The following is a 16,153-nucleotide window of genomic DNA, read 5'->3' as shown; positions in this document are numbered from 1 at the left end:
GAAACGATTCAAACTTAATCTAAAAAAAAAAAGACATCAAGTAACTGTCAGATGATTTGTCCTTTCAAGTATGTGGGGGCTGGGGGGATATGTCATCTTCTGATGACTCTTGTTTTAATTTAGCAGCAGTTTTATTGTTATTTTTTCATGACGTCCATGGAAACGATTCAAACTTAATCTAAGAAAACATCAAGTAACCTTCAGATGATTTGTCCTTTCAAATTTCAGGGGGCCGGGGGATATGTCATCTTCTGATGACTCTTGTTTTAATTTAGCAGCAGTTTTATTGTTATTTTTTGTGATTAGGTTTAGTCCAATAATAAAAACCTAAGTTTTAAAGCGTCTTGCTATTTATTTGTTTGGTTGCAGCTTAAGTACAGTCAAGTCTCGCTAATCCCAGCTCTGTTTATCCCATACTTTTGTTGCTAACAAATTGAATAAATGTAATTTAGTCTCATTTATTTAGTCGGACATCCTTATTACTGTGACAAGTTATTGTTCAATGGACGATGTTTGATTAACAAAACTTGACTGTACTGGTGTCACTACTACAGGATGTCTCTACAGAGTCATAATTTTGGTTGTTAGTTCTAAGGGTTCAAAAATACCATGCCTGGGTCAAGTACGTGTTCATTTTGGGCAATCAAATAATGGTATCTTACTTGCTTGTGAGCTACTATTTTTAATTTCCGCTTACAGTTTCAAACTTCAAGTAAACTGGACTTCATTTCATAATTTATGTAGTACTTACGTTTTGCAATGATGACAAAGTAGGGTTATCTCTCTTTGCAGTTATCCCTTCTCGATGAATAGACCATTAAATATTTACATCAATTGGTATATTCTTTCATAATTACATCATTATGATTATGTCAAGACAAGTAGAAAATTAGCAAGGACAAGTTTCTTAAAGTCATTTTATCTGTGGCAAGTGGCTTTTCAAAAAAAAAAAAAGAATTTGAATCCCTGAGTTCTTATTTGCATGCTGGGATGTATTACATTTTGCGAATCTTCTTTTCTTCAATACCATCCAAATTTAAGTCAAAACATGCCTTTTCTTTAAACATTCATGATTGTTATTTGCATCTAGTGATCACAGATAATGAATTGAATTCTTGAATGGATATGGTTCAAATACAGGAGTGAGTTATGATGTCTAATGAATGTCATTTTCCATACAGGCAGTTGAAGCAGCCAAAAGTTAACTGAACTAACAATACCCATTAAAATTGATTATCCCTTGCTGCATGTTTGAGCACGAAGCAGCTGATGGTGTTAGGCTCCATACATACTTATGTACAAGTTGGAATATCTTAAGAACCATTGACTAGGTTCTTTTCATATTTGGTACCTAGGTTCATCACTGTATAAGAAAGTTCCTAGTCAGGTTTGATAACCTTGACCCTTTTTTTCAAAGTCACAAGGAGACTTTAATGTTTTACCCATGTCAGCAAGATTTCTCAAGAACCATTCACTTGATTTTCTTCATATTCAACACCAAGCTTTATCTTGGGAAGGTGCAGGGCATAATTGATTTGGTGGCATTCACATACAAGGTCATGGTGTCACTTTGAAGATTTCAGCATGTTAAGTTGCACGTAAATAGTGAGATGATTTAAGAACAGTTCATTGTATTTTCTTCATAGACTTTCCCAGACTTCCCCTGAATGTTTTTCAATAAGCAATTTCTTTATTACTATTTTGGCATATTTCATACACTTCCCCGTTCATGTCGAGGTCTGTGTATCTTGAAAATATATGTGCATTTGAACAACTACAAAGCACATCAAGATAGATTTTTGTTGACACTTAACTTCATCTTAAATTGTGACTTGCACTTAAACTACTTTTTAAGCTGGATTTGATCATCTTTGGCGGGGGATTATGTCACCTTAGTGACAATGCTTGTTTCACTGCACAGCACCGCACACTTGGTCGGTCGGTCGGTCGGTACTTGTTTTTGACTCTGTAGTGTGTCTACCCATTGCACGAAGTTTGTTTTTGTCTGTCTGTGCAGGGTCAGCTGCGAGAATTTGTCCCTGCTCTGATGAAGGTGGTGAGTGGGAGTGGAGACAGTACCCGTGCACCAGGCCTTATTCAGAGACCTCACTGGTGGCCACCAGATGTACCCCTCTGGACAAATACCACAGGCAGAAACAAAGAGGTAAGCAATATTGTAGGTAACTCATCTTGCTGAGAGTTTTGTTCAGGGTATCTCCAGTGCTTGAAAATCACACACATATGCGTCTTCACACAGACAAACAGACAGAGACACAGACAGACAGAGAGGCCTTTTGAGTCAGTTTTACATTCAGGAATGGTTATATTGGTATAACACTGAATTGTTATATACTAATATTAGTCTATGCATCAAGATCCATACTGATTTTTCTGTAACATTGGAATGTAGTAAATGTATCATTTTGCTTCCTGTAAGATTCTGAAAGGCCATGTAGCCTCCTTATTCTAACAAAAGTAGTTGTCCTGAATATATTACTGTCTTATTTAAGCATTGATGTGGAAGTGGAAATCTGATTTGGGGGGTCATAGTGATGTGTGCAGGATACAGCTGCAAGGGATCAGTTGCTATTTGTCGATTTGCTGGTTAAGACAATGTGGAATATTCTTTAACAGCATCAGTGGACGAAGTTTACTGAGACTGAGCGCTGTATAAATAACCATTAAATAATATACAAATATGGCATACAGCCATTGCATATTGTACTGGCTGTATCTATGATTCAGTTTTTACTGCGGGGTTATTTGTGGTGGCATGTTACCTTAGTTAATGCTATAGTCCAGTTATTAGTAATTGTTATCCTCTCAACATATTTTGCTGGGGGGATTAAAATTTACTATGTGCATCCGTTCCGTTCGTGCACATTTATCTTTTCTGGAGCAGAACTTTAAGACTGTTCAGTATTTCTTCACAGACTTGGCACATAGATCGATCTGGTGATGTATTGGTGCCTTTTGGTAGTTTAGTTTCAGAATAAAATTATTTTTGGTTGTTCCATGGCAACAAGTTTGACTTTCAAATTAGTGGTAGTGCTCTTTTCTGGAGCAGAACTGTAAAACAATTCTCTGTTTCTTCACCAAAGTTGGTCTACTGGTGTACTGCTGCCTTTTGATAGTCTTGGAATTCTGAATAAAATATATTTTTCTTTATCCTGACTCATGCTAATTGTATATCTCCTCTTCCCTGGCGAAGGTAGTGGAGCACCTGAAATCCCTTGAAGTTCCCTTCTAGAAAGAAGCGGGCGTAAAATACACTCACCCATGTGTAGCCTCCCTTTTCCCGCACCCTAGGCCACGTGGCCGGCCATGCTTGTCACTCTCTCCTAATCCCCCGATGTGGGCGGCTGGAGGCACCTGAGGGTCCCGATATGGTGATAAGTTCTTTCTTTATTTTAGTCTTTAAGCTAATTTCTGCTCGTATACGGTACCTGGATTTGTATCTGCATTATATGTTATCAAATCTGTCATAATTATGTCATATTAAGCATGTATTTCTTCCCGCTTGGGTGAGTGCACTCACAGGTCTACTCGTCAATGAAGAGGATCTTCATCAGTCTCCCTGGCTCCAGGCCGGACAGAGAGATCCACCTACGTCAAGTGAGTGCACTCACACCATTGAGGATTCCCGCTCACGTGAGTGCACTCGCGGGTTCACTCATCAACGCAGAAGGTCTTCGTCACTCTCCCCAATTCAACAATCATCACCCCCCTTAACCATGGACACTTTTAGGAGGGATCATCAACACGGAATGAAGGATGATGACATTGATACACTTACATTCCCGCCGATACCTCCTTTATCTACGGTGTTATCTACGGTGTTTAAGTTGGCATCCAAGTTTCAACAACATCATGTACCATCATTCAACGTTGGTCGCTTCCCACTTCATCGTCTGGAGCCCTTCGTCAGAGCACCGGACGTCGATGAAGTTTATGAATCATCAGTCCCGCCTGCAAAAAATCAACAAGGTAGATTTAGAGCTCCAGCATGGAATCTAAACATTGTACTTCAACATCTCACAAGTGATGCGTACGAGCGGCTTGATTGGACCTCGTTTGAACTGCTAACTCAGATGACGCTGTTTTTTTCTTGCTTTGGCTACAACTGCACAAATGTCAGAAATTCATGCTCTAGACTTCATCTGCATGAGTTTTGATGCAAGTCCTCATCAAACAGCTCATCTGGGTCTACGATGGGATTTTCTTGCGAGAAATCAACTACCAGGTCAACCGGATTGACAATTCCACATACCGTCAAACCTTGGACCCCATGATACCCAAGATTTATCATTATGTCTAGTCAGAGCATTGAAGATACACATCGCACGTACCAAGCCTAGAAGGCAACGTTTCAAGCGCCTGTTTATCCCTATATCTACTGGGACACTTACGGAAGTATCCTGCAACACTATCTCAGTGTGAATCAGAGCTGTTACATTGAGAACCAAGAAAGCAGCAGGACTGGAATCGCTATGAGCCTCCAACCCATATGAAGTCAGAGCCTTGGCCTCTACTCTAGCACTACGTGGGAATTGCTCGCTATCAACTATAATGGAGGGCTGCTTTTGGAAGTCGAACATGGTGTTTGCCAACGAGACATAGCCACAGAGGATGTCTCTGGCATTCATCAGTTTGGGCTCCTTATTGTTGCTTAGCACGGGTGGAGGGGGGAGGGGGGGGTTCAGGATAAGTATAAAATATGAGTCAGGATAAGTATAAAATATCAGTTTTATTCAGAAAATTACATTTTTGGTGTTTCCATGGCAACAAGTTGACTTCTCCTGAAATTGGACCTCTTAAACTGTTCGTTATTTGTTCACTTAACTTGACACATAGATTGGTCTAGTTGTGTGCTGGTGGCTTTGGGTAATTTTTTAATTCTGAAAAAAAAACAACATTTTGGAGTTTCCATGGCAACAAGTTTGACCTAGACAGGTATTGGTGGTTGTGTAGACATATTCTTGAAGGATATTTTGCCAGTGCAAGGGATATTGATGACTTTGTCTCCTTCTTGAGGAATGTGATGTTTAAGAGTAATAAATAGCATTTAACCTTTGTTGATGACTTTGTCTTGTGATACTGATTTTAAGGGTCATGTTAGGACCTCGACTTTTGAAATAAGCTTGTATATGATAATATGCCATACCTACTTGATTCCAAATAATAGGACAAACCAGTGTACTGACTATTGATAAAGACAATGTATATTCCATATTTGATATTTCTGTTCTAGGCAACGTTCACTGAAGCTATGAAGAAGGTTGTGCGGAACTGCTACCACCATCTTGGTCAGGAGTCACTGCTGTCCACTGGCAAACTCAATGATTGGAAGACTGTCATAGCTCATGGACAGTCTCGGGGACAGTCTCGGAGACAGGCAAGAACATCACATACACATTCAGAGGTTTACCAGAATAAGTCACTCTGTTAACGTGTGGTAACCATTTTGTATTGGACATTGTTCTCAGGGTAAAATTCCTCATAGAAATAATGATGTCACAATTGAGTATCAGTTTTAAGAGATTCTGTTACAGATTGATCTTTCAGTAGGACCCTACATGTCCATGTTAAAGGTCACATGCAACTTAAAACACAACTTTGCAGATTCTGGCACCTTTAGGTATGCACTTACCGAAACAAATCATAAAAAATGCCAATTCAACCTATAAAGTTGGAAAAAAAAGCCCGCGAAATCGGAGTTCAAATGTTTCACTAAATTCCCCCCAGCGCTGCGCTTCGTCCATAATGCATGCGCAGTGAATAGGTTCGCTGTGCTTGAAACAGTATGCATGCCCAGCGTCTGAAGTCGTGAGCAGTAGTCTAATCTTGGTTGTGTACACAAACAAGTAAATAATCTACTCGTTACGTTAAAAAAACTTCTTGATTGTGGTAAGCAGTCTCTGTCACAGAGCAAGCTCAGTGTCTGGTTTATTCACACCTATATGTCTGTCTGCCTGTTTGCTAAAGACAATACACAGCCACAGTATGTAATTAGGCACATGTGATACACATGACATGTTTTTATGTCTGTGTGTTGCAAACAAATTACATTCATTTTTTTCGGATGACTGGATCTGACGGAAACTGGTGCAAACTCTTGTCAGTTTCAAGTCCTGCTTTGTACTTGGACGACCGACAGATTCCAGCCACGCAGTAGTTTACCATCTCTGCTGACATAATTTTTGATTGGATCGAGCGCAAATTCAGAGAACATGTATTTTCCAAACCCAACATCTCTATATACATTCTTCATGGATAACGACTTCTTTTGGTGTATATGTCAACAGTATATGAATCCATACTGAAACGACTCATCAAGTACACAAAAAGAAGTTGTTATCCATAAAGAATCTTACTTTCTTGTGACTGGCTATACTTCTAAAATGCCCATCAAACAGATCATCTTTCTGTACACACAATGAACCCTCAGCATATCAGCAAATGAAACAGCCAATCGGAAGCCGTCATTACACTTGAGTGCATATCCACCCGCTATGACTGGGTGCGGTCTCCCGAGGGCTTCGTTTCAGGGAAGTAAGCCCAAGTACAAAATATTGCACTTTTGAATCGCGATTGTACGCTTATAATTTTGTTTATTTGTTTTTTTACAAGCAGCAATGTATATTATATGTCATGAATAAGTGATAAATGTGTTTTAATTATGTTTGATTTTTTAGTTGCATGTGACCTTTAAGAATAATTTCTGTGTTTAGTAAGTATATAAGATGTTGATCACACGTGTAATAACATTTTGTAACTGTATTTTCAGAGCTTCAATGCCAACAATGGCTCAGATCTGCTATGTAGGACTCCAGGTAACTTGTTTCTGTTTTGCTAATATATTGATAGTGAATCCTCAAGTGGGGAACGTTTTGAGCATCACTTACTGTGTGTGACTACTGACATTTAGGATGCAATTACTCCACAAAGTGATGAATACAATTTATATCCGTAATATAACGTAATGAATAAGAATAATTCCATGTGACCTCTGTTATTTCTTGTGTATAATTTCTGATTTGCCTGTTGTATGTCAGTATAGTGACATCACTTTTAGTTGCCAATTGATAATAGCTATTATTTGACACAATTGGCCCAATGATCCAAGCCAATGCAGTTCTCCAAACCAAACTCACTCATTCAGAAAAATGGTAGGAAAGAAAATAATTAACTGTTACAAATGTACCTAGTTATATTTTGGCTTGAATGACCTTGCTAACTCACTGCCTCTTTCAGATCTGATCAAGAGTGACAGGAAACCCTTCGTGGAAATCTATGTGTGTTTCTTCTGTAACAAGGAATTTTCTAATAAAGAGGAAATGAGAAAACACCAACTGAACTGTACTAAGCGTCCACAGGAGTTACAGTCTCTCAACACCCCACCTGCTGCAACCAAACGAAACAAGTCTAAAGTAAAGTGTCTAATGTCTAGCCCAACTACTGTCACTCCACCAAGGAGCCCCACTCTAGAAAGCTATCTACAGAAGCTTCACCTCATTCCTGTTTCTAAGGCCAAGAAGTTGAGAGCATCAACTAGAAAGAGTACAGACCTTGACTGTGCCGAGATTGATTTCAGTGAGCCAGAGACGCCCGTCTCCCCCACAACTCCCAAGACACCAAAACTGTTAATATCTCAGTTGAGTCGTGATGACTCCAGGCAGTGTAAGCGACGCCTGTCATATCGGATTCAGGAAGAGCACAGTGATTCTGACAGTGTGGTCAGTGGTAGTAGTGAGGACACAGAGGAGAAGCAGCCTCCAGTCAGGACAAAATCGCTACTCAACATTGAGTTATCTTCGCTCCTTGGACAGAGAATTCAGAAACATCTGAAGTCAGAATCTAGCATTTGTGTTGTGGCTAATGCAGAGGCTTTCTGTAAGACCCCTGTAAAGAATCATTTCCTTGAGAAACTAAGAAAGAAGGAAAATGTATATCCAGTTACTTACAAACCAAGGAAGAAAATCAAGAAACGACCACATGTACATGTGTACTCCTTTACTAAACATCAGAGGCGACTGCAGTTTAGGAGGCTGGAAACAGGCTTAGATAAGAAGAGTCGTTTGCTGGCCAGGTCTTTACCCAAATGCAAAGTTGTTATAGGCAGGTTGTCAAAACAAGGTTTAAAGTACTGGCTTGGCCGTAAGGAGACTCAACAAAAGAATATTCAGTGCATATTCCCTGAAGGACCAACATTCCTCTCTGAAGACATTGACAAAATGCTTGGTTTGAGGAAGAAGAACAAGCCACCAAAGCCAGAAAGGAGCCTGTCCCTGGCCAATGTTGTATCTGAGGACACTAATGCTGAAGTTTTGCAGCAAAAGGTAGCTGTGTATAGAAGTCTGTTGTCAGATCTTTCTTCCAGCAAGGACAAAACACTTATCAGCATGTCACCCAGTAAACAGTCATCACAAAAGCATATGAAGGGAAGCCATCTGCAGGCATCTGAGAAGTACTCCAAAATCTCTGCCTCATTGTTTACAGATGACATGGAAAACCCCAACCTGAAGGATAGATTCCCTCAATTAAATTCTCTACTTGCAGCACCTTCTCTACCTGGTGAACCTCTAACTCCCTCCTCATCAACCTCATCTAGTCCTGTCTCCTCTAGGCAACTCTATAAAAAAACTTTCAGTCAGCCTCTCAGAATTGACATACCTACTCAGGGATCAATTGGCAAGCAAAGGATAATAAGCCCATTCTTTCTGAACTCTAGTCATGGGGATGGTTTAAGAGAACACATTTCTCCAGATGATTCAGTGTCTATTATCACTGTATCTTCAGATGAAGATTCATTTACAAATTCTTTGTGTTGCACAGGATGTAGACAAAGGCAGAAGTGTAAGTGCTCGCCAGTAAAGATTGATCTCAATACAAATGTAAAATCATCACGCAATGTGGAGATTTCATCCATTCGAAATAGTCATGGTCAGTTTTTGAAAAAGGATGCCAGGCCTAAAGCAGCAGCACATCTTCAAGGTGCACTGAAGAAGACTAAAGAGAAAAGAGAAAGCAATATTTCTCTAGTGGGAAAGAAAGTTAAAGAGAACACAACAGAACATAAAAACAAACAGCAAACTTTAGTTGAAAGGAAAATGAAAAATAAGAAGACAGCTGAAAAGCGATCAAAAGAGTCTTCAGTCCTTATTGATGTTAAAGAAAGTAAAAAAGGTTTGTTAGTTTCAGACAGCAAAAAGAAACCTGATGATAAAGTGACTAATGGAGGCCAGTATAGACTGCGCAAACAGGCAAGTTCCACTAAAGGAATCATGAAATTGTCTGTTAGGTCCAGCCCTGTCAGTAAGATACATCCTACAAACAGAATTGCAAAGCCTGGGTTACAAAGTCATAACTCTGCCCCTGCAAACTATACAGGGAAAGGTCTGAAGAGACGGGCATCAGACACCCTTACGAAAAGTGCTAATATATCAAGTCCCAAGAAATCTAAATTGGATGTGCTATCAAGACCAAGAAGGAACTCTGTTCTTGTTTGACTTCAGTCAAGCAGGAACTGGTGGTTGCTTTGTAGTTCACAGGAAAGACTATTAATTGCATATGAGAAAAGCACAATTGTTTACCCTGTTTGTATTCTTATCTTTTTTAAATTATTATTAACAAGTTTTATTTGAAGTTAAAAGTGCGTTTCCTAATCAAAGCCCATTTTAGTGTTTAGGACATGTTTTAGGACATTTTTCATTTTATGAAGAAAGTGTTGTAAAAATCTGTTTTCAACACACTATTTTTTAGCAAGGGAACAAGAGTATTATCTAGAGCACTTATCACCTGAATGTGAGATATACAGAAGTATCACTTGCCTCGCTCACATGCACTGTACATGTAATGTGTAAACAGAAAGGTGCTGTACAGGATCCCTTGTAGTAGCATTTTACATTACATTTGGTATTAATGTATGTATGGTTACAGAATCTCATTCAGGAAACGTGATGGTTTCAGGTATTGCTAGTTACATCTTTGTAATTGACAGTCATTGTGAGTTATCTGTTACACGTTATTTCCGGAGTTTCAACAAGTTGAGCCTTTAACATTTCATGTTTCAGTTGTAACATCTGATCCTGTTTGTAACAAGCCTTTCAGAAAATGGAGAGAAAAAAACTAGTGCATTTGATTACATATTTGATGGTATTGGGATGTTGAGCTGCTGCAATACTGAATGATGAATTAAAGCAGTTTTACCATTCAGTTGTTTCACTTACTGAAATCTGACATATGTGAGGTAATAGACAGACGTTAGACCTGTCTCCATATGAGAATGTCATAAGTCTTCATGCTCTTGTCAGCACATCCTGTACATGCAGCTATAAAAATTAAGGTGAAAATTACCAGTTGTTAGCTTGATGGAGGCAGCTATCATTTTCATGGGGAACTAGCTGTCCATTTACTGTCATTGTGGCTGCTGTAAACATGGCCAGGGACAGTCCAGTTGATAGGTCGCACAAGTAGTACCTTTTTACAATCCGTGAAATTTGTTACAATTATTTTTAATAATCCCATAGAAAAGTACCACTGTTTCTGTGAAACAGAACTATGACACTATTGATGCATGATGTTTTCTGAATTGATTCCATTCGTTGCTCATATATACTCATCAGATGAAGAAAATCAGTCTTCGTGGTATACATCTTGCAGCATACTTCTTCTCATTCTTCACATCTGATTTTTAATAAAGTAGGCAAGAAGGGATTTCCCTGAACCTAATGGAAGTAAAGGATGCATGTCGTCTCAGTGAGATAACAGAATCGATGGTCCTTCTGAGATTCCATTGATCATATGTTATTCAGAATGCAGGGTGTATCCTCAACGAAGGTTGTATTGTCCTGTTGTCCATACTTGTTTTATTCCTTTAATGGTAACGTTAATTGTATTGTTGGCCTCTTTTGTTTTTATTTGGTCTACCAAACTGGTAGCATGTTTATCGTTTATTTTATTTGAAACTATTCAAAATATGGAAATATGTGTAATGGTTTGGCTTTGAGGCTTTGGTTCTTCATGAATGTCAGGCGGAATATGTAGAGCATACTGCCTTGCTTCATGCCTTTTCTGTAATTAGACATAGTTGCAAGACTTATGTCCTCAGTTGCTGAATTTTATGTTAGCTTATCAAATATGTTAGATTTGCTGTCAAACATTTCTACACCCTACAAAAAACTTGTTTAAGAAAGTGATGCATGACTGAACATTATTGAAAGGGTGAATACAGAAAGTTGACATTTACCCAAAATACATATCTTAAGTCTTATTTTTACCCCAGAAACACATGTGATACTGAACATTGAGGATTGCTTTTGAGGGTTGGTAATATTCACTTGATTCAAGGATAAGATAGAAACATCTTCATGTAGAAAATCTTTTATTGTTTATCTGTTTTGTGTCATATGCTAACCTATCGAACTAAGGACAACAGAATGGAAGGAAACGTGTTAACTTTTAATTCTAATCTTCCAGGTTGATGTTTTGGCAGTGATACAATGTTCAGAGAATCCCAGGCAGGTTTCATCCTTTTTGTTGGATTTAGACTTTGTCCTTTATGTTTTGAGCTCATCATTTAAGAAGTGTAGTTGACATTTGACATTGACATTGAGATAAGCACAACTTTAGGCTCATTTGGAGGAAAGTGATTGTATTTTCAGTTGTGGCTGTACATCAGTTTTATGGTGGTAACCATGGGAATGGTGAAAAATGACAAAGATGCAAATTTTCAGAATATTGCTTAAGAAAATGGTAAACATTGTTACATTTATGTGTGAATGGGAGAAAGAGCATGGTAATCCTGACATGAGAATGTCATTGTAGTTTGGCCACTGATCATGCTATGGGCAGTATATGAAATAGCGTCTGCCCGGTGTCCGCTGCTTGCTAGTTACATGGCAGACTTACAACTTAAAAACATAGCCAGCCATGTGGGCCAATAGATTTTCCAAGGGTATATATTTGACCCTGTCATTGACATATTTCGAAAATAATTTACAATCGTGTTAATAACTAGATGATGTCTGAGAAGTTCATGTAACTTCCACAGGTCAACCTACCCATTTATCAAGCACTAAATGTAACTGATCTAGAGAATGCTTTCAGCAAATGAATAAGGTTGTTCTTTTCTGAAGGCAGTGACACTGCATAAATTAACAGTAACCACCAAGTCATGGTTTTATTCAATTTGCTTTTGCACATGTTTAAGTTTAACTACCTACAAGTAATTCATTAATTACTTTCTTTTATCACCATATCTCAATTTCATACACTGGAGTTTCATGCACTGGCGATAGGTTTCTGTTCTTGAGACAGATCTGTGCAATTCATGAGGTATTTATGTACCTTAAGGAATTTAGTTGTACATGAAGTCAGAATCAGTTCAGTGTTTGGAACATGGTCGACAAGCCACTGAAGTTATTGGGACATGGAAACTGTGATGAGATGGAAGAGCCTACTTACTTTTTTATGTTCATATGATATTATGAACATATTTGGCCATTATAGGTCAGTTTTAGGTTGTTACTCCTGTGTTTAACCGTTTGTCAGAAACAATTGTGATAACACTTCTCCATCTTACCACAATACAACTATGCTAATACTTAAAAAGTTTGATTTGAAGAAGAATGGAATTGTTAAATGAAATTTATGCCAAAGAATATTTTATTATTTCATTTATCCTTATTTGTTGATTGAATCTGGACAGTATTGTTAATGGTTGATTTATGTCACTGACATTGTTTATTGTGTTAGTGATGGTTCCTGACAAAATAGACTCAAATCATTATTTGATTGATAAAGACAGTAACTCTAAAATGATGACAAATGACTTGAGTGCAAACAACAGATGATCTTCTGTATGGCCATCCTCACATAGGGGTTCTTTTTTTTTTTTTCAAAGGTAACAGGGCAAGTGACTTCAAGAAAGTAACTTGTCCTGACTAATTTTGTGCTTGCCCTTATTTAATGACACAATGTTTGATGTTAAAGTTTACTGGACTTTGATTGAAGAGTGATAAATTTCAAAGAACAGTAGCTCTGATTTATTATTATTGTGAATTTCAATAGCTACATTATGAGCAGATATGAAATGAAATCCAAGGTTATTTGCAGTTGAAACCCACAGTGGAAATTATCTAGTAGTCCCCAGACAAGTAAAATACCATTATTTGATTGCCTGAAATGAAAACTGACTTGTCCCGGGCATTGGGTGATGTTTTTTTTAAACCCATGTCACATGTGGCTTTTACTTCACACCTTGGCTCTCAATACCTCAATCAGCACCTAATAAATACACAGTTTTAGATTATCCCACCTAATGTTAATCTTTGTAACGTTTATTTTGCCCTCATTTTTTCTTGTCATAAAACCTTTTTAACAGTATTTTGTTTGAGGTATCTAGAGAAATTACTGTATGTTGGCTTAATTTGAATGTATGATATAGTCACATATCACAAAGCTCACGGCACTTTTTGTACTGCAGTGATACCATACCATACAAATGATACCATACATAAATGCTAAGTTCCTTTTACATGTCTGAAATAGTAAATGCATGGCACAGCATTAATCAAAATATTGTTCATTTATATGTATGATGAAGTTCATTTCCTTGGTACTAGATATTTTGATCTTCCCCCTCAGCCCTCTTGACATTTTAGAAAAATAAGCATAAGGAATTATAACTGAAAAACTTTATGCTTGCACATTTTATCCTACACATTTGATTTCTTATTTGTGTTTCGAAACGTAACATGTTCCCTTATTTTGGTTCTTTGTTTTGTGTAGTTGAATATAACCTCGAAGAGAGTTGCTTTTAAAATAGTCAGACCTTTTATTTCATGATTGTGATCTCTTAAGATATTACATTTGAACAAAATAAGATGATCTGCCTCAATCACGGATCTTTTCCATGTATAAAAGGACATGCATTGATATTTTACCATATTCTGTGATCAATTTACCCTGCCGAAAACATTTTTATCTTCCATACTAGACAAAGAGAACAACCATGTACATTGACCATTGACCATTGACCAGTTGTTATTGGAGCACTTATATGTTTTGTATGCAAATATCAGTATTCCATATTGATGCCAAATATATTTGCACTATGTGCAAGCAAGATGGCAGTGAGCATATGTGACTGTAGTAAGATATAAAGGCATTGTTTATCATCAGGGTGCTGGAAAGTGCAAACACATTTTCATTCAAAATTTGTCTCTTTGATCCCAGGTCATGATGTTTGCAGCAGTTCTTACTGAAAAAGATATGTTTCATTTAATTCTAGTTCTACTGCCAGTAGTTGGTTTTGATATTCAAATGACATTTTCAACAATCAACAATGGCAGCTAAAAGAGCCATTCATTTACTGTTGGACGGAAGTAACTACAGTCTCATACTGCATCAGTATAGGTTGTCTTGAAGGCATTGTGTGCACAAGATGTTGACCACTTTACGTGGTTTGAATGCATGACAAGTAGACTGTAGCAACATGGTGATCAGGATCTTTTTGGCTGTTTATTGTGATGATGTACCTTTGAGTGTGTTAATTTGGCAAGTGTTGTACATACTATACATATATTACTGTTATTTTGATGCAATAATGTTTTTGTTGAGATCATCCATATGCCTTCCTTTTATCATGAGCTATTATCATCAATTCCTGTATTTTCATACCCATTGCAGTGCTAACATGCAGCATTGAATAAAGTGTAAATATGTGACATTTGTTTGTTTATGGTTTTTGTTGGGTTTTTTTAATCTACATTTTGCTCTTACAAGCACTGTACCCTGCTCTTCTTTTGACAAGGGTCCCGCACTGGTCTGATAAGGGTATCTGTCCTTCAAAGAAAGAGATCAATCAGGGGTTCAATAAGGCATTATGTGTAAATTCCAGCTACAGAAACTGCTACACAACATCTGAGATGATTGCCACCCCATGTGATTAACTGTCAAACTGTCCAAGGGTCTGACACATTACCTGTTGGTTTTGGTAGTAGTAGGCAAGCTGCTGTTATGTCATTTGTACTGACAGTTCTATACAAATTTAGATATACATTTAGTCTTTTGAATTTACTAAGGGAATATTAACTCCCTGTCAAAATTTATATCCCACTAAAGTGCCTGCGGTACAAGCTTTTACACACACAACAGAGTGCATGCTTTTGTTCTCTAGACTGCCAATACAGGTATCTCTTAGTTTGGAATGACAGTTATTTTTTTATGTATATCAGATGGATATTAACTATAGCTCCAATGTTAGCTCTGACTGGGGAATGTTTTTGTTATCTGCATCTCACAAGTCACCCTTATTAATAAGACTAACACTTTTGAATCCTACACAATCTGCCTTATCTTTATATAATAACAGAAAAAAGTAAGTGCATAACAAAACATTGCATAAAAGAAGTTGTTTAACAGTTATGAAAACATGCAGCAAAATACTTTGTATGAAGTTTGAGTCTTTTCTGTACTCTCCTGGAACTGATTGGACGTAAACCAAGAGTGGTCTGAGCAGTGAAATTTGTACTCAGGATGGATCAGCAGAATAATGCATTTGTTTTGCTGATGTGATGTCATGGATGGTTGGCCAGTCCTAGGCAAATCTCTTGTTATTGCAGCACAGAATGCAGAGGGATAGAGATGTGGCCTCGTCTGTCAGTCCGTCCATAATCATTTAGTTTCGGGAGCACAACTGAAAACTTTTCAATATTTTTAGACCAAAATTGACTTACATTACAAACTGATCTTAGTTTCACAAGATTTAGCAAACATGACAAGTGACTGTTCCATACTTCCAGGATATGAATCTGATCATTCGGCAATTACCATGTCCTTTTCCAGTGAACTTCATAAGGAACGGGGTGGTGGATACTGGAAATTAAATACATCATTACCATATAATCAAGATTTTGTAAATATGGTCAAGGACATGCTTTTTGAAACAAAATTAGAATACTGTAACTGCACTGAGGATGAACTAGGTTATACTGTGGACTCAAAATTACAACTTAAAATAAGTGACACATTGTTTTTAGAAACATTTTTGATGAAAGTGAGGGGGAAAACATTATTCTCTTCCTACCTAAACAAAATCAAAAATGAAAAATTTAGAAAAAACAATTTCTGCAATGGAAGAAGACATCGG

The 16,153-nt window shown here is 37.6% G+C and overlaps 1 protein-coding gene across 1 annotated transcript in view; it reads left to right on the top strand.

Annotated features, from left to right (window-relative positions):
- Positions 1-14,729, top strand: part of LOC137295876 (uncharacterized) — a 38,232-nt gene extending 23,503 nt beyond the window's left edge. The window contains exons 3-6 of the mRNA XM_067827437.1: positions 2,018-2,164; positions 5,252-5,395; positions 6,788-6,833; positions 7,255-14,729. Coding sequence (XP_067683538.1) covers positions 2,018-2,164; positions 5,252-5,395; positions 6,788-6,833; positions 7,255-9,509 — 2,592 coding nt within the window. The 3' untranslated portion in view covers positions 9,510-14,729. The remainder of the gene's footprint in view (positions 1-2,017; positions 2,165-5,251; positions 5,396-6,787; positions 6,834-7,254) is intronic.
- Positions 14,730-16,153: the final 1,424 nt, after the last annotated feature.

Source organism: Haliotis asinina, chromosome 9, assembly GCF_037392515.1.
Source record: "Haliotis asinina isolate JCU_RB_2024 chromosome 9, JCU_Hal_asi_v2, whole genome shotgun sequence".
Lineage (NCBI taxonomy): Eukaryota > Metazoa > Mollusca > Gastropoda > Lepetellida > Haliotidae > Haliotis > Haliotis asinina.
The sequence above is the reverse complement of the archived record's forward strand: the minus strand, read 5'-3'. Positions and strand labels throughout refer to the sequence as shown.